The 27,908-nt window shown below is 37.8% G+C and overlaps 1 protein-coding gene across 1 annotated transcript in view; it reads left to right on the top strand.

Annotated features, from left to right (window-relative positions):
• Nucleotides 1-770: 770 nt before the first annotated feature.
• SLC5A12 (solute carrier family 5 member 12) overlaps nt 771-27,908 on the top strand; it is a 53,076-nt gene continuing 25,938 nt past the window's right edge. The window contains exons 1-8 of the mRNA XM_045557696.1: nt 771-1,429; nt 10,213-10,278; nt 11,500-11,551; nt 12,462-12,529; nt 17,948-18,102; nt 18,213-18,353; nt 25,348-25,477; nt 26,283-26,371. Coding sequence (XP_045413652.1) covers nt 1,091-1,429; nt 10,213-10,278; nt 11,500-11,551; nt 12,462-12,529; nt 17,948-18,102; nt 18,213-18,353; nt 25,348-25,477; nt 26,283-26,371 — 1,040 coding nt within the window. The 5' untranslated portion in view covers nt 771-1,090. The remainder of the gene's footprint in view (nt 1,430-10,212; nt 10,279-11,499; nt 11,552-12,461; nt 12,530-17,947; nt 18,103-18,212; nt 18,354-25,347; nt 25,478-26,282; nt 26,372-27,908) is intronic.

Here is a 27,908-nt window from a genome sequence, read left to right as displayed (position 1 = left end):
GAACAAAATGAGAAATTGTTCCCCCAAACGCTTACTGGAAGTACTTTAGAACAGTCAACAGAGAGTCTAATGAGAGCAGAAACAGGATTTTCACCTTCATTCTCTCGTTTGTCCTGGTCCTAACTCTACCATAGCCTCTGGGTACAACTATAGTAACCTGGTGAAAATGAAGGAGAGAGGGAAAAGATAATATTAAGGACTATAAAAATTTATTGAGTATTGGTAAATCCATTTTATGAGTCCTAGAGTCAACAAAGAAGAAATTATTATGTTTGGGAGTGAGCCACTGTAAGCACAAATGATAGCCAATGAGGTAGATCCAGGACCGAGAAGATCAAGAGTTTTAGATTTAAATACTCGTGATAACCTTGTAATGTCTTCTTATCCCAGTGCTCCAGGTGAAGTTTAGCAAAGTTAAATGATTTGTTTAAAATATTGCAGTTCACTCGTGGTTGAGCCAGGATTTGGGCAAAGGTCTTCGGATTCCTAGGCCTTTGCTCCTTTCCGTCCACACTCACTGCCTCCAGCAGTTGCCGGCCCTCATCCTCCACCCTCCTTTAGTCTGGAGAAAGACAGTGGTTGTGTTTGCATTTTACAGATTCCACTTCACTAATTAAAAATGCTGAGGCGGTCAACTTTTATCAGTAATGTTTAACCAACATTTCCCAGTAATGTTTAACCTTAAGTTAAAAAAAAAAAATCTAGGAGATAAAAGAGCATGTTATCTGGCAAGTCTAGTCCACCCCCAGTGGTTATTAATTTCAGAACATATCTGAATTCCTTCTCCATCGCATATGTGATGATCCTCAGGAGAGGAACAGACAGCTCTTGACCAGGGACGGGTTTCAAGTTCTCATCTCTTGGTACCCATACCACTACCAGATTCTTCTTTGTAGTCAACTTTTAAGATCTTCTCTGAATATAACTTGGTGTCTGAAGATTCACACAAGTGCCTCTGGTCGTCATTCTCTTCGGGGAATCACCATCTATCTCCCCTCTGGGCAAAGCCTCTGCTGTACTAAGCTTTGCTTTTGGAAGCATCTCCCTGAGACCTGGTTGAAAGCAACTCTCTGGTGCTATCCTTCTCAGCATGGAGGTGAAGAACTTTGCAGTTTGGGATTATGTTGTATTTGCAGCCCTTTTTGTCATTTCCTCCAGCATTGGAGTGTTCTTTGCCATTAAGGAGAGAAAAAAGGCAACTTCCGGGGAGTTCCTGGTGGGAGGAAGACAAATGACGTTTGGTCCCGTAGCCTTGTCTCTGACAGCCAGCTTCATGTCAGCTGTAACTGTTCTGGGGACCCCTGCCGAGGTCTATCGCTTTGGGGCACCCTTCCTAATCTTCTTCATTACGTATGCATTTGTCGTCATCTTCACGTCAGAGCTCTTTCTCCCTGTGTTCTACAGGTCTGGCATCACCAGCACTTATGAGGTAAGAGAACTGCTCCCTTCTCTATATCAGCAGAAACTATTATTTTCTCTCTACTCAAAGGATTTTGTTATTCTTATTTGTTCTTCTTACTATCTTGATGATAACACCTGGTACTCGGAGAACACTCACTGATTTTCAGGGCAATCATACATTATGGGAAAGACATTAAAATGTTATCGCAAAAAAGCCTAAGCTTTGGATACAGACACACCTGTTTTCCCATCTGTAGAATGGAAATAATGATGTCAATCCCACAGGGCTATTTCAATGATTAAATGAGAACCTATATATAAACATGTAACACATTGCCCTGTTTGTAGGAGGTTCTCAATAAAAGAGAGCTGATGTTATTATTTATTATTATTTAGCATCATTATTCTAAAATGCAAATAGAACAAATATCATGAGAATTGCAGTTTTCCAGCTGAGAAAACTGAAATACAGGTGAATGACTTAGTTAAGATTGAATAGTGGGTAAAGTCTACTGAGAACCTATTATTTTCCGGTATCTCTGTTTAGTAGACAGTAGAGAGCATTTAAATACAGATTATTATAAGGCTTAAATTTTTAATGAGAAAATGATAATATTTTTGAAAAACAAAAAATATTTTAATAGGAAAGAAAAGTTAAATAATACAAATATGGGAATTACTTTAATGAAAGAAAAATGAGGCAGTGGTGTTTTGGCTTTGCAATAATTCTCAATAAAAACATCATGTTCAAAATTGAGTTTTCATGTCCAATATTTGTGTGATCATGAGTAAGTTTCTATTAAACATGGTGTTTATTTTCATTGTCCAACATCACCCCTACTAAGTCACAGCAGAAGACTAATAACTGATCATTTTTTAAAATTCTGTAAGCTAAATGAGTTACTCTAGATTTGAAAAGCCATTCAGGCAAATAGACACTTTCTAGAAGGTCTTAAAACTTATGATTTCCTAGATGATCATATCCCAAATATTCAATATTAACTCCCCCTCCCCCATAAAGAAAGTAGTTAGGGTTGGGTCATGTAATGATTCTACCTGGGTTGTAGATTCAAGAGAAAATGACTACATTTATACTTAGTCCTAAAAATGTACACATATCCCATTGCTTATTAATATACTTCTGAAAATATAAATATGTTATAGGTTTTCCATTCAACTATGAAGTTTAGACTCCAAAGATATTACTGAGTTTTCTGCTTTTTTTTTAATGCTAAACAATTCATTTAAAAAAGGATTGCCTAAGACTGCTAAAGAGAGACAAAATGAGAGAGAAAAGTTAGAAAATACAAGTTCAATGTCTAAGTCCATTGCTTACCAACAGGACCACTTTATGTGCCAATTATTTAGCATTTCTCAACTCAAGTTTACACCTAGAAAATAACTTCCTTCTTTCATGAATGTTCAGTTTAAAGTGAAAGAGATTTTTAAGTTATAAAAAACTACCTAGATGTGGAATATAATTTTATGACTGTGTATTCATTTAGTAAATACTCATTAAGCATATTCTATGTTCTAGGCATTCTTTTTTCTCCACATTTTTTTTCTAGAGGTGGGGTCTTACTATGTTGCCTAGGCTATTCTTGAACTCCTGGGCTCAAGTGATCCTCCCTCCTGCCTTAGCTTCCCAAGTGGCTGGGACTAAAGGCATACGCTACCAGGCTGGGCTTGTTCTAGGCATCCTATTCTAGGCCCTGGAGATAAAGCATTGAACCAAGTCCCTGCCCTCATGGAGCTTACTTTATAGCAAAAAAGGGCATTCAATAAACATATACCATGTAAGACAATCATAACACAAATTTATATGGCATTTAAATGTGTGCTAAGCACTGCTCTAACTACTTTACGTGTGTTAACTCATTTAGCTTTAAAACAATCTTTTTTAGATAGGCACTATCATCCCCATTTAACAGACCAGGAAACTGAGGCAAATAGAGTGAAGTAAATTGCTCAAAGTCACTTGACTAGCAACTAGCAGTTTTTCAAACCAGGCAGTTTAACTGTAGAGATCATAGTGTGAATCACTATGCTAATGTGCCCTACAAAAGACAATAGAGAAAAAACAAATAGGATAAGGCAGAGAAAAGCAACGCTTAGGTGGAGAATCTCTCTGTTTAGGTGGAGAATCTCCATAATTCATAGAGGGTGGTCAAGTAAAACTTCAATGATGTTAGGGCACCTACATAGAGACCAGGAGAAAGCAAATGATTGCATCAGACAGGGGAAGAACATCCCAGGCTCAAGGAGTCACAGATGCAAAAGCCCTAAAGAAGGGGTACGATTGTCATGTTGAAGGACAACACAGAAACCAGTAGGCTTGGAGAAGAATGAGCAAAGGGCACAACGGTAAAAAATGAGATTAAAGAGGTGGGAGGGCCCAGTGACATACAGCAGTGGTCCCAGTGGGGGTGGTGCCACACAGAGGGAGCACTTTGGATATTTGTGGGAAAATTTGGTTGTCATAGTGATTAGGGGCCACTACTGAAACTTAAGGAGTAGGGAGCAGAGACTCCAGATGTCTTGTAATGTATAAGACACACATATACAAGGAGCAATTGTACCCTGTACTGCATGATCTTTTAATGTTCAGAAACCACTGCAAATATAAATTAGCAGTACTTTAGTACATAATAATAACTTTTTAAAATCAAAAGTTATGGGTGCACACACACTATAAATCAGTGCATTTTCTAGAAATTAAAATGAAATAAAAACATTGCCTTGAAATGAAGGAACAATTTACTCATCCTGAGCAATGTGTCTATTCCATATATGCTACTCAGTACATGCTTAGCTGTAACTAGTTTTAGAAAAATGGTTCAGTTACTACAAAAGCAATAAACCAATTGTATTCAGCAACCAAGGAGATTTGAGACTCCCTTTCAATTAATAAACTAGTACAGATATACACCATACAAGGACTTCTTTGGATTTAATTTACAAAATTGTTTTTAAAATATTTACTATTGTTATTTGCTACATATTTTAAAATTTTTGGTATTCTAATGATAAGATACCTAGAGTGTATAAAGTACAGATGAGGTTACTTGGGATTGCCTCTTGCTCTATAAAATTGGCATCATGGCACAGGGGTTAGACGCATAGAGACTCTACGCTCAGTCTACTTGGCTGTGAATGCCAGCTCTGCCACTTGCTGGTTTCATGACTTTGGGGACAAATTAGTTAACTTTTCCATACCCATACCTGCTTTTCATCTGTGTAAAATAGTGGTAATAACAACAGCTATCTCAAAGGATGTCTGTGAGGAGTAAATGAGATATTACATGTAAATACCTTTAATGGAGCCTGGTAAACGGTAAATGCTATGTAAGATTTGTATTATAGCTGTTGTCACTGTTCCCAGATTTATACCACTCAACCTCTTTGTAGCATCTTGAATTTCTGTTTCTTTGTTCATCCTCCATTCTCTATTACCTATTCAAAAATATGCTTGCTGAGGTCTTTTCAAGTACTAAAGATAGAAAGAGGTGGAGTCTATTTCCCTACTCTGTGAACCTGGGCTGGTCTTGTGACTTGCTTTGACCGCTAGAATGTGGCCAAAATGATGTGTGAATTTGGAGCCTAGGCCTCATGAGGCTTGTGGTTTCTGCCTTTGTCTTCTTGGAAAGCTGCCCTAATACTGCTATGTAAGAAAGCTGGAGTAGCTGGACTAGCTTCAGGAGCAGGAGTGGGCAGGAAAGAACAGAGACACCAGCCAACAGCCAATGCCAAGTGCCAGCCATGAGAGTGAGGCCGTGTTAGACCTCCTTGCTCAGCTGTCTTCCAGCTAATTGTAGCCACAAGACAGTCCTGACCAAACGAGCAGAGAAGCTACTCAGTTTAGCCTCAGAATTATGAGCAATAATAAATATTTGGTTTTTGAGCCAATGAGTTTTGGGGTGGGTGTTTACAGCAATAGCCAACTAATTTAAATGCCTTGATAGGCAGTGGAATTTCAAGACTAAGATAATGCCATCTGTGCTACTTTATCACTATCCTGTCCCATGTCAAAGCATAAGAAATTGTTCTCACCCTCCAGTTATAAATTAGGCTCAGCTCATTTGCAATATCATACATTTTCATTATCTCAATTGGACAGTTTATAATTAGTCTCATTATGTTATCTTCACTTAGTTAAGGTTATTTTCTTCTTTCTCTTACCATACACTAGTAAATCCAGTCTGTTAGTATTTGCCCTTAACACTAGTTTGTAGGCTAATTCCTACCTGCTCTCTCATTTTTCTTGGACTTCATGGCTTCTGAATTACTTACTTCTCTTCAATCCAATGTTTTCATTATGATAATGCCCAGACTACTACTTCACTATGTCTTATTGAATAGTGGTTTCTGAGCATTTATACATTGCGCACTTTTTTTTTTTGGTAAGTTGCTTTCTGTTTAGGTCTCCTTTAAATGACAGTCCTGGTATTGTAGTAATTATATTTATATTTTGAGAAATTAGATGTTTGGATATAAGATACTATTTCAACAGAATGGTGTTATAAAATATTTGTCATAAAATAGATACTTAGGGTCTCATAGGGCCTGAACTAATATTATGAGGCCTTTTAGGTCATGGTAGGGATTAGCTTTTACTCTAAGTGAGATGGGACATTACAGTGCTTGGGCAGAGGAGTGACATGATGTGATTTTTGTGTTAAGAGGATTACTTTAGCTGGATATTGAGAATGATTGTATGGTTTTTTACTGCTGAATTGGAGGGACTAATCGGGAGTCTATTGACATAATCTGGGCAAGAGATGATGGTAGTAGGGTGGAAACAGAGGAGACAATGTAAGTAGACATGTTTTTAAAGTGGAGGATAGGCACTAGGATTCTTTTACAAGTTGTATGTTGGAAGTGAGAGAAAGGGGGAGTAAAGGTTGGCTCTATGTTCTTTGGGCTTGAACCAATATGAAAAGTGGAGTTGCTATTTTCCAAAATGGAAAAGCATGTAGCTAGATCAAGTTTGGGGTTCTAAAAATAATCCAACATAATGTTGGTAAGTGTCACCTCTGGCATTTTTAAAAGCAGGTATGAAGCATGTAACTCTTCCATTGTATATTTAATTTTGACTATAGTAATAGCTTATATACACACAGACCAAAGGTGACCACTGAGTGAATGAGTAAATATATTAAAAGGAAAACTGAATACATTCTTTCATGTATAAAATTATGCAGTTGTAATAACCTTTCTTCTTTCACAGATGAGAAACCAGAGGTTTAGATTACAAAGCGAGATATCAGCAAATCTCAAAGTGGAATTCAGAGAACCTGACTTCTGATCCAGTTCTTTCTTCACACAGCCTTTTCCCCGTACTGTCCCTGTAGTTTTGCTGAATTGACTGAACTGAGTGGAACTAAACTGAGATGCGAAAATCGTTAACTTTGCAGATTCCTATAGCAGTGTTCTCATGGACTTACCATTTTTCAGAATTAATTTCCCCTTTGCTTTCTCAGACTTCATGTGCCACTCAGTCCCAAAGCTAATACTGCGTAGTTTTGGTTTTTGTTACAACATCTCCCCACTTCTAGTACCAAGTTTTGTCTTGAGTATCTATCACTGTGTAGCACACCACTCAAAAATAAATGTCTCAAAACAACAATTGTATTTGCTCACAATGCTGTGGATGAGCAATTTGGCCTCGTTCAACTGGGCCCCAGAAGGCTCTTCTACTGCTCTCTCCTGGGGCATCTATGTGACTTCCGTCAGGTAGTGAATTGGCGAGGGGCTCTCTTATCTAGGGGAATGCAGGTGAGACAGCTTGTCTATGTTACATTTGGTCTCTTCCTCTGGTAGGCTATCTGGGCTCCTTTATGTGATGGAAAGGAGTTCCGACCAGCAAGAGAAAACACCTCATTACAGGAGCATTTTTAAAGTCTCCACTTGTATTATATTGGCTAGAAATATCACTGTCTTAAGTTGTGTTCCCCCAGAAGCAGATCTTGAGACAAGGATTTGAATGCAAATTGATTTGGAGGGAAGTGATCCCAGGAAGCACCAACAGGCAAGTGGCAAAGTGAAACAGGGAAGGAAAAGAAGCCAGTAAAAAGTGCACTTTTGAGCAGGTTACCACTGTGAGCAACAAGGGTTCAATCGTACTGGGTATGGGGATCTCTAAGAGACAGTGCAGAGCGTGTCTCAGTGTTGTCCTCTCTGAAAGGCAAGGAAGCCAGGGCATTTTTTCGTCCAAATCCATTTAGTCATTGGCTAAATGCCAATGACAATACCCCCAAGCATTTCTCATCTTCTCTATGCAAGGGCTGAGAGAAAGCCCTCAAGCAAATAATCACAGGCACTTTTAGTGCCATCAACATGTACTGGAACAGTGAGTGTCAATACGCTATGGGTGACACACACGGTGACTACTACGGTCACTAAATTCTATATTTCTAGCCCTGCAGTTGGCATTATAATATATTATGCCATTTGATGCATATAATCATCTATTTTAGGAAGAGAAAACCATGACCAACTGGAGTAACTAATCTTCACAAGGGCATGGGGTTTGAACCCAGGTTGTCTTCAACACAAAAGTTTTGCAGTGTTTTTTATCCTGTGATAATTGAGATTTTTGACTCCTCACTGACTTCCCTTCTTCTGAAAGAATAGTTTCCTTATATCTAGTGCCCTGAGTCACACATTCACAGGACTGACTATAACCCGGCTCACAATTCACTGAATGTATCATCTGAAGAAAGAGGGCCTGAAAATAAGGGTGTTTTTTTTGTTTTGTTTGTTTTTTTACCTGAAAGATGGGGGGATCTAGATGGGAGTAAGCTGAGAAATGTGGGTTAATGTGAAATGGAACCATAATTATACCAAGAGGAGTTCCTTGTTTTAAGAAGGGCTGTGAAACATTTATGTACTATTCCTAGGAAAAGGGCAAATCAGTAGTTAACTCCTGATTTAATCAAAATGACTTTTCTCAAATTCAGTTAAGAAAGAACTACTACCAAGCAGAAACTACTAATAAGAAATTGAATCCTCAAGACATTGCTACTTTTAAAATTTAGTGTTTTTCATTCAATATATGTTTATTATGCTCTGGAAGACACATAGCAATGTCTTCTAGAATACTTAATAAAACCTTTCCTTACCTCTAACAGTAAGTCAGATACTGCTATTTACTATGTTCCCAGCTAATCGTAGCTGTTCTTCTAGTATATATCACAATTGTAACTTTACTTTTATTAATATAAATATTTGTTAATGGTCCCTTCATTTAGTCTTTAAGATTTTTTTATGGCATAGACTGTATCATATTTGATTATGGTGTATCAGGAGTGTAATATGAAAGGCAAGTAACAAATATTTGTTGAATGAATGCATACATGAAAAAAATAAAAATGAATAAAGCAGAACACCGCTTGTTTGTATCAGAGATGATAAATGTGGCAGGCTGAAAAAAATCACCACCCTCTCCCAAATATACACCCATGCCTAATTCCTGAGAGCTGTGAATGTTACCTTACATAGTTAACAACAACAAAAAAAAAAGGTGGAGATCATCGCAAATGTGATTAAATTAAGGATCTTGAGAAGATTATTGTGGATTATCCAGGTGGGAATTAAATATGAATATAACTACAGGTATCTCTACAGCAGGGAGGTAGTTGGAAATTTCACAGATGAAAGAGAAGGCAATGCAACTATAGGAGTAGAGATTGGCGTGAGGCAATCAGAAGCTAAAGTCTGCCAGCAGCCACCAAAACTCAAAGAGGCAAGAAGCAGATTCTTCCCTAGAGCCTCCTGAGGAAGTGCAATCCTGCCAACACCTCGATTTGGCCCACTGAAATTCGTTTTTTCCTCTGACCTTCAGAGTTGTTCGAGAATAAATTTCTGTTGTTTTAAGCCAACAAATGGGTGGTGATTTATTACAGCAGCCATAGAAAATGAATATAGTAAGATAAACAACCCAACACCAAAGTACAAGACAGCAACTGCTACCCAGGACAAAGGTTGAATATTATTAGTGCCACGTGAGCTAAGAGGAGAAAGTGTGAGTACGGACAGGCGTAGTGACTGGATCATTTTTGTTCAATGACTAAGAATTAATATTTAACAAAAATTTGGAGAGGGAGGCTCTTCCATTGAGAGTTCTGCCTAAACAAAGGAAAGGTCTGAAAAGTACAAAACATGTTAGCTGAACAACAGATGCTGATTTTATGTGAAGAATAAACTATGTGAAGGTTAGTGGTATGAGTTAAGATATGGTCCAGACAATAGAAGGTTTGGAATATCAAGCCTGGGATGTGGGCTTTGTCTTGTCTGTGATAGGGAATCATTGAAGATTTTAAGAAAAAGAATGCTGTGATTAGAGTTCTGCTTTAAGAGAATCAATGTGGCAGATACGTGTTTGATGGGATGAATGGGCAAGGACTGGTATTAGGGAGATCAATTAGGGAGCTGCAGCAGCAATTCAGGAAAGAGAAAATGAAGAATTGAGCTGAATTTGGAGCAGTAAAAATATAAAAGGAAATAATGGCTTCAGTGGGCCTAGTAGGAAGACTTCTGGGCACAAAGTCAGAAGACTTGAATTTTTATTCAAACAACCCACTTATTTTCTCTGACCATCATGAGAAGCATGAAAAAGGATTGAGTTTTAATAGATCTTTGACTTTTTATACTCTGTGCTTTTTTTCCCTGTTGCTTCTAAGGAGACATACCATAAAAATCACATTATAAGTCCAAAGCATGAAAGTCAGAGGCATATCAAGAAAAAAAGGACGTTCTTAACAGCTCTTATCTAAAACTCACTGGCTCTACATGTCTTTCTGTTCTCTCTAGTACTTGCAACTACGATTCAACAAACTAGTTCGCTATGCAGCAACAGTCATCTACATTGTACAGACGGTAAGAGGTGGAAACTGTGGGCTTGCAAGATACAGGTGTGTTTACTTTAGGGGCAATTAACTGGATTAATGGATATGCTTTAATACTAAGAAGACACTACTTTCTTCCAAGGATAGCACTTTCAAGATATGTGATTACCTTGAGAGGTGTTCATATTGCACAGATCCCACAGATCTGGACTAAAAATAAAGGTATATTGTAAGCCACAAGGGAAAAAAACATTTTCTTAACATTTATTTCACTTCTATTTAACCTGTATGAATTGCTTTAGCTATGGAATGGTTGGGTATCCGACATTTTTTTTTTTTATTGTTTTAACTGAGTTGAACCAGAAATGACAGTTTTGCTGAAAGTCATTTTAAGACGATATTCCTAACCAATATCCCCATTTCTCTCTTATGGACTCCTTTCCAGCCCTTCAGGCTTTGATTTGCCTTCATGCTGCCCCAAGCTTGCCTGTGGCACACCACTGGCGTGTTTCCTACTTCTAAGTAAAGCACTTTCTGCTAGGAGATAAGCTTCTTCCCTCTTAATCAATACTCCTACTCATGGACTGAAGGATTTAAGCGAGAGAATAGGAGACAACCTGCCCACAGATATTTACCTTTGAAAATCCCCACATGAATCTCTAAATGGTGAAATTCCATTTAAAACAAAATGGAATTATACCAATTTCCATCAATGTAGTGGTTGTGATTCTGCTGGTTAGAAGATATATTCATTATGTAGATCACCCAAGTTGTTAGTCTTCCCCGCACAGTACTTTCTCCTGACAGATTCTTTCCATCTCCACTCTGAATTTTATATTTCAGCAAACTGCCAGAATGTGCTTCTTTTCCTTAGTAAAGTGTCTCATAAAGTCAGCAGAGAGCCCATTGCGATGTGTGTGCATGAGGGGAGTGGATACAGGGAGAGTGTATCAAACACTCTTGAAGGCTATTTCTGTATCCCTTAGAAATATACCAAATACAACCATAAAATCTCAGAACTAGTAGGTGCCTTGAAAATCCAACCCTATTCCTCCATCTAACACTTACATCCTCTCTATAATCTAGTGACAGTGGTGAATAACATCACAATTAGAGTGGATGGGAATGAAATGTCTGGTGAACACGTTGAAGGAAGTACTTCTCTAAGGTCAACAAAGAACTTCCTAGGCAGTTGGTTGTTCTCCCCATGTCGCTTCCTCCGCTGTTTGCCTGACTCTTGTTTCTCCGTCAGATTCTCTACACAGGAGTGGTGGTGTATGCTCCTGCTCTGGCGCTTAATCAAGGTGAGTTCTGGACATTCCCTTGGGCACATTCCACCCAGTTTATGCCTGAACTCTCACTCTGGAGAATTACATATAAAATATCTTGCTGGGGAGATATTTCTCTGGTTAGGGAGCTATGATTTACTGTAGATGTTACTACATAAAGTTCTAAAGTTGAGCATTGCAGATGATGCAGTTATTTGATTTTGCTTCACATGGTTTTAAATATCAAGTTTGATTGCTTTGTTTACTTGGGTTTGTTTTTGTTTTTGTTTTTTTAATCATCAAAATTATAACAGCTTTGGTATTGTATATGAACAACCACTAGGTAGGGTCATCTATAATATATGATTCTTTTTCAGTGATTTCATGAAGTGGATAATCTGAGTACAAGAGTAAAAGAGGCCTGTAATAATTACATTAAGATTTATAGTTGATCCTTTTGAGGAAATAAAATCCTGGAAACAAAAAGGAAAGAATAAAATAAAAGTGAAAATAAATTTTACAATGACACCCACCATATAGAAAGTCCTTAATATGCAATTTAATTGGGCTATGTGCTTACATTGAGAAATATTAATTCATGGTTGATGTTTAGGTGGTTTTAGAGTGCTCAGAAAACTTTGTCAAGGAAAACAAAAAAACTTCAAAACCAAAAAATATTTGTACCAAAGATTGGAAGCTACAGAATCTTAGGAAAAATTTGACTGAACATCACATGAAATTTATGGACTGGCTAGAAGTATAAAAATGTAATAAAAGAATCTTTCTCAAAGATGAGAAAATTTAATGAGGGAAAATTCTAATTTTATTTTTATTTTTGCTCACAAAGAACACTGACAAAAATATTGTGACTTTTTTCTTCATAAAACTTGCTCTTTTACTTTTTCCAGAGAAAATTCTTTTAATATTTTTTTCCTTTTTTTTCTAGTGACTGGGTTTGATCTCTGGGGCTCTGTGTTTGCAACAGGAATTGTTTGCACATTCTACTGTACCCTGGTATGTATCTAGCTGTGAAAAAGTATTTAGCACTACCTCCTAATATGGGGTAAGGGCAAATCTCCAACAACAGGCATCTAATTATAGCAGAAATCGCTATTCCAAAATTAAATAGAAGTATGTCAGCTTATCTGTCCAATTTTCCTGAGGAAGGTGCTGTTGTTTTATTTCAAATTCTTTTTAGTACTCACCATTGGGAGAATTTAGGCTCTGAGCTCATTTCGAGAAAGCCATGCCTAATAAGAAAAGATTTGATGAAAGAAATGTCTCCTTGAGAGAAAGGTGGCCCTGTGCAAATCCTGAGAAAAAAGTGTGCTCATTAGTAGTGATCATAAGCCATCAGTAGCACTTATACTTCATTGTCTATTGGTTGAGAAATAACAAAATATATGTATGAATGAATAGGATGGCCGGTATTTGGTAAACTTGAGGATTCCACAGCTTGTTTTTGTCTCATTTATGGGTAAGCCTAGATTACATTTAAAATTTGGCTTTACACATGCTCTGTTTCTAATCAAGGTACCTGAGTGGAATTGGCAACATGTTTATATAATTATTACAATTAGTTCAACCAAAATTATTGCGCACCTATTGTTTGCCCACACCCTACAACTCAGATCTTTATTATTCTGAGTCACTGCACCATGTGTGAGTTATAATTAACCAGTTAAGCATATGGAAATGGTTCCCAGACAGTAGGATTCTCTTTCTTCTTCGATAGAGAAAAATAAGGTACTTGATATATCACATAGGAAACCGTTCATATATATTGGCATTATTTACGTATCACATATTCTGTAATATCTATCCTGATTATACACAATTTTAAAATGCTCTTATCTCTCTTTTTCATACTTCAAATTATTTCTTACACTCAAAGCTTTATCTTCATTTTTTTCATTCCATTCTCACTACCATAATTCTATTCCAGACACACACCTCCTCCTACCTAGTTAAAAATACCTTCCTGCTCCTTCCACCTTTGACCATGTATGACAGATCAGTTGCGTTGCGGTAGCTGTCCATAGAAGGGCAATAAGATGCCAGATATAACAACTTCTTGATGCACTGCTGGCCTTATAAAAGATATCATAGCTCCCCAAATAAATCTTTCCCCCTATAAAATAAAGTAGCACAATAGTATAACAACAAAATAATTTTAAATATATGAATAATGAAGACTGATATTTGGAAGGAGTACGTGGTGGGTAGACAAGATAGATGGGGCTGACCTGAAGGCAGGTGTTGATACCGCTACTACTATTGAGATATTGAGTCCTGGGTCAGTGGCAATGTAGAGTGAGCCTGGCACTATCACATTACACTGGGATCACTGAGGAAAGCTGAAGTGGTTCCAGTTCAGTGATGCACTTTGGTTCTTGCAAGGAAAAAAGTGGAAATCTTCTCTGGAGGACAAATCCAACTTAGGAATATAAGATACACACAGATAAAGATCCAACAATAATCTTATAATAAAATATCATTAGAAATATAAAATAGGAAGGTACCATGATTGAAAATCAGCAAAACAACAAACAAGATTTGGCCTCTCAAGAACAGCATTATTGGAATTGCACTATATTGAATAAAGAATAGATATGCACAAAAAATTTAAATAAATAAAGGATGCAATTTCAAAAATATGTAAGCATCAAGAATGACCACACAATATAATCACTATGATAAAGAGCAGATACATTTGAAGACGCAGTTGGTATACTAAATCTACGTCTAAAGAAATGACCCAAAGTATAACAGAGAGACAAGGAGATGGAAAAATGAAGGAGAAATGGAGACATCTGGAGGATCAAGATAGGAAAGTCTAATTTATGTCCAATTGGAGTCTCAGAAGATAGACTCCAGGGGGAATGGAAGAGAAGTAATACTTCAAAAAATTACAGCTTGTAATTTTTCAGAAATGATAAAAGACAAAGCATTTATAGATTTAGAAAGTGCAACCTTAAAAAAGAAAAAGAGAAGTCCATATCTAGACGCATTAAGAAAACAATAGAATAGCAAATACAAATAGAAGATCTGAAAAAGAGCCAGAGAGCAGAAAGAGATACCTGCAAAGAAACACTGAAGCCAGGTTTCTTAGCAACAGCAACGGAAGCCAGAAACAAAGGGATAATGTATTTGAAGTATTGAGGAAAAACAATTGTCAACTTTATAATTGTGTTTTGAACAAAACTATCTTTCAGGAGTTGAATGTAAAGAAACAAGAGAATTTAGCACTAAAAGATCTCCCCCAAAGAAAAATCTAGAGGAAGTACTATAAGAAGAAGGAACAATACTATGACAGTTGAAAATGGATGAAGTGCTGATAAGAAAATAGAATAGTAAACATTTAGTAAGTTTAGTCAAATAATTTCAGTGCTTAATTATTATATAATTATATATTATATTAGTATATGTTATATGTTATATAATTTAAGATACAAAATATATCCATAATAATAATTATTATCATATATAATTTTGGAATTAAGAAAAATAATAACCCCCAAGTTGTATAACAATAGCATGTTAATCAGGAAGAGGATAATCAGACTTAAGGGTTTTATAATCCTTGAATTGATGGAGATTAAGGCATTGCTTAAATTTTGACTCTAAATTTCAAAACCCTAGCAAAATTTTAAGGGGATTCATTTAAATGAAACATTCAAAATGGAAAGATGGAATTAAAATAAAAAACCCTCATTTCATCTAAGCAGGAGAAGAGAAGAGGAAAACAAGTATTAAAAAAAGTAGGACAAGTAGAAACAAAAACCGCAACCTCAGAAACAAGTCTGGATATTTTAATGATCACAATTAACTAAAATGAACTAAATTTACTACCTCCTAACTGGTTCCATGCTTCCAGTCTCTTCTTGTTTCCACACCCTGCATGCCTCTGTCAGATTAATCTTCTTAAAACATCCATTTCTTCATGCCACTTGACTGACCTAATTCTCTTCTTACTTCCCATTGTTCACAAGGTAAAGTGCAAGCTCCTTAGCCTGGTGTTGGAAATCTTTCCCTATGTGAATCCATTGCACTCACCCATCTCCTCTCACGACACCTCTGCTCCATCTCTCTTCTCTCTGGCCAGGCTAGAGGCTACGGCTGAGCATCTCACCAAAATGGTGGCCTATTTATCTAACGCCTTTGCTCATATTGCAGTCTCTTTACTCTGCTAAGCCTGTGGTTGTGTGGCATCTAAAATGACCAGTGAAGAGGGGCAGGGGGGAGGCAATTCCTGCTATCCAGGGGTTTGCAATTTAGTAAGGTGAACATTAGACCCAAAACAACAGAAACTAATTAAATATATAAGTGATATGCAAGGCACAATCAGTTTATAGAAGATCAGTGGGGTGTGTGTGTTGTGCATGTGAGTGTGTGTTACTGAAGAGTGAGAAAGAGAGTGAGAGTCTTGCTGCATGAAGGAATCAGAGAAGTCTTCATGGTGGCTTTCATCTGCCTTTTGAAGAATATTTGATAAAATGGTTTGTTCTTTTGCCTCATGTCTAGCTAATGTTCAGATTTATGCAGATTTTTGCATAAAAAAGTAGCCTCTGAAAACTGAGGCCTTTAACAATTGGTCTTCATTCCACAAAAATCTGATGTTGAGATTTGGGTTTGGAAGGCTTAAGGTCTTTAAAGGATATCAAGATAGTGCTACCTAGGAGGTGGGAGGTAAGAAATTTCTTATTCCTCAAACCATAATTTGAACAAAATATATAAATACAATGCCTTTGGCAGGTATTTTAATGTCTATTTTTTAAATTGAACTTTAATTTTAATTAAAAAGAAATGATGCAACAACTCCAGAGTCTTCTTTTCTTCTTAAGATAAAGATGAAGCCTGTCATCTTTTCACTGAAGTTCTTGACACTCTGGAGGAGTAACCAGGGATGATAATTCATTTTTCAATGTTAAAAATACCACAATGTTCATTCATTTTCAAAGAACTTTTATATATATATATCTTTACTTCATCTTTCCCTATTTGCTCATCCCACCTGCTCCATGGTCCTATGGGCTTCTATACCTGAACTACTATAGAAGCCTCTCTCTCTTCTTCCTTCTTGCCCACATGTTCTCAACTGTAATTCTACATAGAATCACCTGCAGAGTTTTCAAAGATGCTTAGGATGGGACCCAACACAGACCTCAATTAATTCAGAATCCCTGGGGACAGGATTCAAATGTTTGGTTTTGTTTTCTTCTTTTTTTTTTTCCCTTGTAAGTTCCTTAGATGACTCGAGAGGGGAGACAGGTTTGATAACCCCTGCTCTAAACTCTTGCCTAATCACTCTACCCTAAGTTCTTCTATGATATTCATTCCCCTGAAACTCTGGTGTGCTCATCTCACTAGGTGACCATCCTTGTAGCTCTTAAAACTCCTTCCTCCATGAATGTCTGCAATCTAACATGCCTTCCTAGTTCCTTTCTTCTTCCTTAGTATTCTGCCATCTCAGTTTCCGAAAATGTGTTCGCTGTTACTAGTTTTTGAAAAAAAAAAAAAAATATGTCAGGTTGTACAAGCTAGACCCAGGTAATTATCCTTAATTCCCCTACTTTATCATTGCTTGTATTCAATGAATCATAACTATGTTGATTTCATGCCCCAAATATCTTGCAAATCCATCCACTTCTTTCCATCTCCACTCTACATCAAACTGCCAATCATCTTGGGCAGGGACTATTGAACTGAACTCTGAGCTTGTCTCTCAATTCCTTTTCTTCTACGGTCCTGAAATTTATGCTCCACACAATTGTCATTCAAACTACTATAACCAAATACCAAAATCTCTCATCATATAACCCTCTTTAATGATCTTTTATTGCTCTTGAGAAATCATTTAAGTGGCCTTGCCAGGCTCTGTGTGCTCTGGTGTCTAGCAAATTTAAAAACTTCCCCTTGGGGCATTCCATACCCTTTGACCTATATATTCCAGCTTTCTTTCATTTCCTCAGAGAGCCAATGCTTTTCCTCCTTCACACATGCTGGGCCCTTCTCCTCTTTGTCCTCTGTACCTCGTAAATTCCTACTCATTCTTCAGAACTTAGCTTGAACGTCATATTCTCAAGACCAGTTCAGGACTCCCTGTTATGTGCTCCCATGGTAACTTGTCTTTAATTGCACTTTGCACAGTTTTAAGTAAATCGCTGTCATGTTGTCTAATATCTACTTCTCCTATTAGATTATAAACTCTGTGAAGTTAAGGAAGGGACCTTAACTTAATGTTACTTACCATTTTATTTCCGTGCTTAACATAGTACTTGGCACATGCTCAGTGACTACTGCTGAATGAATGAAAGAATGAATGATTGTATTTGGGAGTTTTGTATTAGCAGGAGATTGTATTAGTTGTGCAGAGTTGGAAGAGTTGCAGGCTTCATTTTTAAGAACTCACATCCCTTCTCTTCATTTCAGGGTGGATTAAAAGCAGTAGTGTGGACAGATGCATTTCAGATGGTTGTCATGATTGTTGGCTTCTTAACGGTTCTCATTCAAGGATCAGCCCATGCTGGTGGAATACACAATGTAACAGAGCAAGCAAAAAATGGATCCCGACTAAATATATTTGAGTATGTCCAGTGCTACCTTATAAAGTTTTAGCTGTATGATTTCATCACCTAAAATAATATCTGGGCATCGAAGAACCATCTTTGTTTACTGACTTCTCTGTGTCTCATAGCTTTGATGTAGATCCTCTCAGGCGGCACACTTTTTGGACAATCTCAGTGGGAGGAACTTTTACATGGCTTGGAATCTATGGAGTTAATCAATCAACCATCCAGCGATGCATTTCTTGCAAAACAGAAAAGCATGCTAAGCTGTAAGTTATTAATCAAGAAAAATTTCTATGTCTTCTCTTACCTTATTGGATACTTTTTAAATACTTTCTACTGAGGTGTGTGTGTGTGTGTGTGTGTGTGTGTGTGTGTGTGTGTGTAAAAGTAAAAGAAAGAGAAACAGAAAGATTCAGGTAACCCCTTCAATTTTTTGAGGCAGGCATTACTACTCTCATTTCAGCAAGGAAGTAGCAGAGGTGGGGTTAAAACTGAAGTCTCCTTGCCTTTGCTCTCCATTATTTGCTGCTTCCATTTATTGGGAAACAACTAGGTTAAATTAGGCACTGTGAGTGGCATGCAGAGGTAAATGCCTCACATTTCTTGTGCACAGTTTCCATGATGAGATGGCCCTATTTGTTTGATTCAACATGTGATCTCTTTAACTATATTTGTCTTTTGATATGTTAAAAGTTAAACTGAGGCATAATTAAATTTGAAAGAGCTTATTTGAGCAGTGATTCATGAGTCAGGCAGCTACAAAAGAGAAGTGGTTTAAGAGTTCCTTTGAGGGAACACAAGGGGCAGACATTTATAGGACAAAGAAAACATTTGATTGGTTGCAGGTCTACAGCTGTCTTACTCAGTCTATCCTGTTGGAAGTTCCCTAGTTGTATAACTGTGTTAGTTGGCGGCTTCTGATTGGTTAGCCTTAAGTTTCATTTTTATTTGATATAGTCATTTACAAGACATAGCCCAAGTTAAGTTTCCCTTATATTTGCAAATCAAAGAAAGTTAAGCTCACTTATGAAGCGTGACTGGCTTTGCTCAGGGATTCTTCAGGCCTGGTCTCTATTTTAATTTACTTTAACAGATGTTTGTACCCTTAAAGCTTCCAAGGAGAGGTTAAAAAAAGAAGAAAGCCCAGGATGGTGTGGCAAGCCATAAAGGGCTTTAGCTGCTCCTACTCTTACCAGGCCTGCTTGCTCTGAAGGACAGGAGCGGAGCCATGAGTGTCAAGCCTTTGCCAAGCTCTGCAAGTCAGCCCATGCTCTACAATGGGGACTAATGGCGGTTACGTGTTCTTTCACAGAACTGGCAGAAATAAGCCAGAATTGCATCTAACGTGGTGTTTCATCCCCAGTGCTGCTTCCTGAGGTTTCAGCCTTCTGGCCTGATCAGGGTGCCCTAAACTTTTCTTAGAGAAACAGTCACTATGAATATTCACCCAAAAGATTTGAAAATACTTTCAATGCACAGTTTCTTTTGTTCACTGAATAAAACATAAGATGGCCTGGAAATGATTCAACCATTTTGTAAGTTGAATTCCAGAAGTAGAACTGTAATGTTACTACTTATATATGTCATAACTCTCAGAATGAAGAAATGAAAGCGTTATCTGGTAATTTTATCAATTAACTAGAAACACTCAAATCTCATTATAATAAATAATATTACAACAAACCTTCCACACACATAATCATCGCTTTATCAAATAGCCATATTACTGAAAATGCAGGTAGACTTTGATTATATAATGCATTTAAAGTTCTGCTTTAAAATAAACTAGAGTTGACTGCACCTCTTAAGAGAAGAATCCTTTGGTGAAATAAATTGTAACTCTCTGTTAAATCAAGTTTTATAAAAATCTTGTGAATTTATGTTATATTATTTTCTTTTGTGAATATGCCTAATTTCTTCCTATTACTATTTTAGTACCTGAAAGTTAGAAAGTGTATCTTTTTCATCATTTTTCCATACAAGGACAAGCATAATGCTTTGTGCTTATTAAATGTGTGTCACTTATTAAACAAAGTAATGCTTCAAGAAGGTCTTACTTGTATGTATGTATGTGCACAGGGATGCACACACATATGTAGGAGTATACATATGTGTGTGTATGTATACACACATACATACACATATATTCCTGTGTATATATCTCAGAGCCTCATTTTGCAGGCTAGTTTAATTCAAACAAAATTAATACAATCCCATTCATATAGTTGCTTGGAATTTGAAATTTGTTCTATAAGTAGTTAATAGGTATGAAAACTGGCAGAAAAGGACAGATAGCCACGAACAAAGAAACGTACGTAATTTCCTAAGTGTTTAGGACTGCCACTCCTGTATCCCCACATCCCCACTCTCATGAAAGGACCAGAACTGTGATAGTAATTTTGTGAAAATAAGGAAAGATGAAAAATAAAACTCTCTTTAGAAAAGACTTCCCTGTTTCATTCTTTTAAAAGGGTTTAAAAAAAAAAAAGAAAGGAAAGGAAAGGAACAAGACTTCCCTGTGAATCTAAGATGATTGGGTTAATATAATTCAGGTGCGTCGTGATCAGTCAAGCCAGTCAGTACAGTTGAGGCACACTGCACTGGAGGGGAGATTGCCATGGAGGGACGTGGTGAAGGCTCTCATTTGTCACACAGCTGGAGACTCAAGGGCACTGCTGGGCTAGCTAGAATCCACTCAGAGCCAGCTGCCCATGGACTCTCACCTCGGAGGCTCTACAGAATGCTGATTAAATACTCCTTTTGCTCATTATCTGAGAGTCTAATGTAATTAAAACATTCCAACAGGGCATAGAAAAATTTCTGGACTTAAGGAAAATACATCCTGCAAAATAGGTATGTAAAACTAGATTCATATAGTTCCTACTGAATGTGGCCATGGGTTAAAATCAGTAGTAATTCTTATATACATTTAATTACATGCCCAGAAATGCTGATTGCTCACCAAAGACAACTTAAATCAGATCTTCCTTGCACCTAGAAATAATGTCCCTAATTAAGTCACCTAAATGTGATTCCTGGAAGCTGACTCATTCTGCTTCTAGGCCTCAGTTTATCTTTTAGGACTGTGGTCCCCAACCCCCAGGCTGTGGACGGGTACCTGTCTGTGGCCTGTTAGGGAGCTGGCTGCAGTGCAGGAGGGGAGCGGCAGGCCAGCAAGGGAAGCTTCATCTGTATTTGCAGCTGCTCCCCATCGCTCACATCACTGCCTGAGCTCTGTCTCCTGCCAGATCAGTGGGGGCATTAGATTCTCACAGGAGCATGAACCCTACTGTAAACTGTGCATGTGAGGGATCTAGGTTGCACACTCCTTATGATAATCTAATGCCTGATGAGCTGAGGTGGTGATGCTAGCACTGGGGAGCAGCCTCAATTATAGACTATCCTTAGCATAAAGGTTCAACTGCACAGAGGCTATAATAAATCAAATGCTTACAGACTCCTATCAAAACCCTATCCATGAGTGGCAAGTGACAATTAAGCAACATGGCAGGCTTTAGAGTGGCAAGTGAGTTGATGTACTTCAATTGCACAGCTGCATCTGGTGGCAGGCCTTAAGTCATAATACAACACTTACTTTAGTCCCCACGTGGCCACCTATTATTTTATTTACCACTTCTGTCCATGCCTCTATCCTGCACTGCGCACTTGTCTCAGTCACAGGTTTGGTAAGCCCGCAAGCTAACCCTAGCAAAAATGAGTAAAAACCAAACGTCACTGGAGAACTTCTTTGAAAAGGGGGAAAGACCCAATGACGACACAGCAGAAGACTCTAAGACTGACAACAAAATGCAAGCTGCATTTAAAAGAAAATACCAAGAGACCTACTTAAATTATGGCTTCATTGCAACAGGTGATTCACATTCTCCAAGCCCACTTTGTATATAATATGTGGCAACCGGCTATACAATGAAGCCATGAAGTCTTCAAAACTGCTTCGCCACATGGAGACCAAGCACCCTGCATTAAAAGATAAGCCTTTGGAGCTTTTCAAAAGAAAAAAGCATGAACACAAAGAACAAAAGCAATTATTGAAGGCCACCACTTCATCAAATGTGTCTGCACTGAGAGCATCATTCTTAGTGGCTAACCGCGTTGCTAAAGCTGAGAAGCTCTTTACCATTGGTGAAGAGCTGAGTCTGCCTGCTGCCAAGGACATTTGCTGTAAACTTTTCAGAGGCTGTAGTTCAAAAGGTGGCACATGTTCCTCTTTTGGCTAGCACTATAATGAGACGAATCGCTGAAATAGCAGAGGATATTGAGGCACAATTGTTAGAGAGGATTAATGAGTCACCGTGGTACATAATCCAGGTTAACAAGTCTATCGATGTTTACAACAAGGCAACAATGCTTGTTTTTCTGCGATATATTTTTCAAGACGATGTGCATGAGGATATTTAATGTGCACTTTTGTTGTCAAGCAACACCACAACTGCAGAACTATTCAAGTCTTTGAATGATCACATATCAGAAAAACTGAATTGGTCATTTTGTGTCGGTATATGCACGGACAGAGCTGCTGCCATGACTGGACGCCTTTCTGGTTTCACTACTCGGGTCAAGGAGGTCCATTCTGAACGTGAGTCTACGCACGGTATCATCCATAGAGAAGTGCTGTATTGTTTGAGACAACTTCAAATCTCCATACGTTCTGGATTGAAGTCAAAGTGGAATACCCTAAGATTGCCACAAAAGCACTGAAAAGCCTGCTTCCACTTCCAACATCCTATCTTTGTGAAGCGGGGTTTTCTGCAGCAACAGCAACCAAAACAAGATTACAGAGTAGACTGGACATAAGCAACACACTTTGGGTGTCACTGTCTCCCAATGCCCCCAAATGGGACCATCCAGTTGCAGGAAAACAAGCTCAGGGTTCCTACTGATTCTGCATTATGGTGAGTTGTATAATTACTTCATTATATATTACAATGCAATAATAATAGAAATAAAGTGCACAATGACTGTAATGTGCTTGAATCATCCTGAAACCATGCCCCCTATCTGTGGAAAAATTGCCTTCCATGAAACTGGTGCCTGGTGCCAAAAAGGTTGTGGACCGCTGATATAGAACTGCTGGGAGTAAATGGTGTCCTGAGTGTAGAGAGGAGCTGACGTAGGATATCACAGCCATCTCCCAGTTACAATGAGCACATCCATGCACAGTCACTGTGGTTCCATTCCCATTGCCTTATTTTTCTCGTTATCTCTTATCATATCTAAATTTGTCATATTTATTTATTTTAGTTCAGTGTGAATTATCTGCCTCTAATCCCAGAATCTAATCTCCATAAGGGTGGGTTTTTTGTTGCTCCCTTCTATGTCTGCTTCTAGATCCCCACTACCTAGAAGATATAGAGATGCCCAACAAATATTTTTTGAGTGAATCAATGAAGAGGCCTACTTTACAAACAGGAGATTTAGCCCTGTGTAGAATCAAAGTCCATTTCTATTGAGAAACAAGTGAAAGTACAATGACTTTAACGTTCTATTGCCATGGGGTTTATCATTTCCCATAGTTGAATGGTAAAGTTATAAAATTGTTTTGGATAATGAATGAACATCCTCTACATGGCTATATAACCGCCATATATTTTTACAGAGTGTAACTCATTCAATCCTATTAGTCTTATCATAAGAAGTAAGGCAGGTGTTCACACTCTTTTTACAGATGATGTAACTGACTTGTCTGAGGTCACACAGTTATTAAGGATAAAGTCTTCTGACTCTAGGTCCAATGCTCTTTTCAAAAAAGAAATCATGTACAGAGTGCAATCATATTGTAATGAATTTCCACCATTCATTCAATCATTTCTTACCATAAGTAAAATAATTTTTTATCTGCTATGTGCCAGAACTATTCTGTGCTCTGGGGATGTAGCTCTGTGTTTGTTCAACTCAGGGGAACAGATAATAAATGAATTAATATACTATAGCTTATCAGATTATGATAAATGTCATAGTGATATAAATCATTTAAAGGAGCAGAAACTGACAAGAAAGCAGGGAGAGACTATTTCAGATAAGGATGATCAGGGAAGCCTCTCTAGGAGATGACCTGAGCAAATGCTTGAATGGCAGAGAGCGAGTACAAATAATGCAATTATAGGTATTGATCATTTTATGTGGCAATTGTATTCCCAACCCCTACCAAATATAACTAATCAAACAAATACAAATCAAAGATAAACATTGTTAAAATACCTCCAAAAAAGTAACCTTTGAGATAAAAACGTTTTTGAAATGTAAAATTAAAAACTCTTCTAAATGGGGTAATTATCTAACATATTTGCTTTATAAATGAGGACTTTAAGAGTCTTCTGAAAGTCAGGTACACGCCTGTACACTACAGGGCTTAGGGGGCTTTGAAATGAATGTGTGTCCTTACATTTGAATGTAGATGCATATGATTCCCTTCAAACAATGACTAGGTTTAACAATGACTATGTCCAATGTCAATCTCCTGGCACCCTGTGACTCCCTCCACAATGAGATTGTTTCTTCTCTCAGACCAGTGTAAGGCCACCCTACTTTCAAGTCTTCCCTGGGACTAAGAAAAGTCTCAGGGAGTCAGATGTTGACTTTCAAAGGACAATAATGAATACAAAATAACCATAGGATACTACAAAAGCACCCAGACTGGAATTATGCATATCTGTGTGTTGTAAAATAAAATGAATTGCTTCACTTAACATGAGTAAGATTATCCTAAGTTTTTCATACATATTATTGTCTTTTAAAAAAAATCAACTTTAACTTTTATCTGAATTAATCTCCAAAGTGACTATTTCCAAAACTTATCTATTTCTATATTATGCCATTACCCTTCTGGAAGAAAAGATGTTAAAATGTAATTTGGCTTTTTGACAGCTTTATGAATTGAGTAGGGGGAAAAATCACTTGAAGTTATATAATGTAAGTGATTGGTATGTCAAATTTCATCCAAGACATTAATCTCACAACATACATATTGAAGCTTTGCAAAAAACTCCCGATTTCAAAGGAAAATCCATTTAAAATCTTACCTTATTTAAATTTGGTAATCAGTCTAAAAAAGTAATGTTCCCAAACCAAAAAAAAAAAAAAAAAACCCAAAAATATAAAATGTAATGATTCTTGAAGGCTATAGAATTTTATTTTACTAGCAAAAAGGCCCCAAATCCTTTACCTTGAGTCTTTGGTAATGACCTCACCACTCCATGATATGGCAAACAGGCTCCCAACAGGTTCCGTGTTCTTTTCCAGTGCCTTGTACTTTAACTTGTTGGGTCTATGGATCATTCTGGTGTGTGCCGTCTTCTGTGGCTTAATCATGTACTCCCAATTCAAAGACTGCGACCCTTGGACTTCCGGCATGATCTCAGCACCAGACCAGGTATGGGTTTTCTTGGGGCCAGTGGAATGAGTGTGCTTTTGGCCACTGTTGGGTAAATGTTAGACCCTTTTCTTTTTCTGCCTGAACCTCTAGCTGCTTCCCAAACCCCAAGGACTTAGCTTCTTTCCTCTCCTCTTGGGTGATATCACCACACACCAGGTTCTAACATGTGGGAGTGAGCATGTTAAAAAGAGGACACCTCACCTTGTCCCTGGAGACAATGCCTGAATCAGAGCAAGGCTGGAGGGAGTGGAAGGTAGGCTTGAACCCGTGGCTTTGGTTGTTGATGCTGCCTTTGGACTCTTTCTACAGGTCTCAAGCTTGCCTTAATCTCAAACTGAACAAAATGACCCTTATTTCCTCAACACCTCTTATCAGGTCTTCTCATCATAGCTTAACTATCACACAAATATACATTAAACATGGTTTTGAAAACTCCATTTATGGAGAATGTGCTCTAGAGAAGCAACCATTCCCCTTTCCTTCTCCTATATATTTAACTGTTCTGCTCTGTCATATAGGGGCTCCTCTCCCACAAACCTGGCTTCAGAGTAGAACCATAACACCAAGATTTCCTGAAGACCCATTTTAGGGGTTTGATTTTAGGGTTTAGTTGTTAATATTCAGGATAAACAGTCAAGAAAATGGCATACATTGAAAACATAAGAAAATATATTTCCCATCTCCTTTTGCTAAAAAGCTACATTCCCACATTTCAGACACTGCTGAGAAGACCACTAATCCTGTTCCCTCTTCCTTCTCTTTTCTTTTCTGTTTTTTTTTTTCCCTTTTGGCTCCTCTTCAGCTAATGCCATACTTTGTCATGGAGTTATTTGCCACAATGCCAGGACTACCAGGACTTTTTGTGGCTTGTGCCTTCAGTGGAACTCTGAGGTTAGTATATTGACAGCACTCTGATGATGATGATGATGATGATGATGATGGCAGTGATGACAAGGGTGATGGTGCCAGTAATCAGCAGTATTTACTAAGTACTTACTGTGTGTCAACTACCCTGCTGAATGCTTTATTTGTATTTGCTCACTGATTGTCGTACAATGTATGAGACTAGAACCTTATTCACATTATCATCAGTGTTCAGATGAGAAAACTGAGGTTTAGCAAGGTAGAAAACTTGCCCATGGTGAGTTAGCAAACTACAGAGGCAGGATGTAAGCCTGTGTCTGTCCCTATTCAGGATCTTTGTGCTCAGCATCTCACCTCATCTGATGCTAACGGCCCCCACAATTTCACATCACCTTTACAAAAAGCAGCTCACTCTTCTGGCTCTTCTCATTCAGCCGCAGTATATACACAGTCATACACTGCATAATGACCTTTTAGGCAATGGCTGACCACATATACAATGGTGGTCCCATCAGATTATAATACTATAATTTTACTGTACCTTCTCTAGATGCACAAATACTTACCATTGTGTTACAATTGCCTACAGTATCCAGTACAGTAACATGCTGTACAGGCTTGTAACCTAGGAGCAATAGGCTACACCATATAGCCTAGGTGTGTAGTAGGCTATATCATCTAGGTTTGTACGCATACATTCTATGATGTTCACACAGCAATGAAATCACCTAATAAAGAATTTCTCAGAATGTATCCATCATTAAGCTGTGCACATATATTCCACAGATCTATTATCTGCATTCCATTCATCTCATCCTCAATAGTACATTGAAGCAGCTACTAACGTCCATCCTCCAAATAAAGATGCTGTTCTAAACACAATATCCTTCATATGTTTATTCTGATAAATATTTTAGAAAGCTTATATTATGCCAGGCACACTTGGTGACATTGCGGGTACTTCAGAGAGCAAGATTGACATAAGCATTGCCCTCATACAGAGTTTACTTTCTAACAGACACGGAATACGGACAATAGGTAAGTCAAAAAACTAAACAAGATGTTGTCCGACAATGATGAATAGTATAAAGGGAAGAACAGGGTGATATCCCAGACAGAGGTGAGGCCTAAGGATTCTAATTCTGATAGGGTCTTGAGGAGACTCCTCCCTGAATACGTGATGTTGTGTTGAGATCTAAAGGATGCAGAGAAGCCAGCTATGTGTAGGGCACAGGCAGAAACCTTTACAGGCAGGGGGCAGAGCAAATACCAAAGCCCCAGAGAGACAAACTGTACGGGGTATTTGAGGTACAGAGAGAAGAGTTGGAGCCTAAGGCACGGGGAGGAGAACAGACGGAGGTGAGTTTGAAGAGTTGGGCAGGGAAGGGATTACAAAGAGGTTTCAGGATATGGTTCCAAGTTTGGATTTCAAGTGAAATGGGAAGGTATTAGAAGATTGGAAGCAAGTGAGTGAGAGATGTCATACAATTGGAAGACTCGGTCTTCTATGTGAGGAAGGGACTATAATAAAAGTAAGAGAGGTGAAAGGAGATGACCCATTTGA

Source organism: Lemur catta, chromosome 7, assembly GCF_020740605.2.
Source record: "Lemur catta isolate mLemCat1 chromosome 7, mLemCat1.pri, whole genome shotgun sequence".
In the NCBI taxonomy this organism is placed as follows: domain Eukaryota; kingdom Metazoa; phylum Chordata; class Mammalia; order Primates; family Lemuridae; genus Lemur; species Lemur catta.
The sequence above is the reverse complement of the archived record's forward strand: the minus strand, read 5'-3'. Positions and strand labels throughout refer to the sequence as shown.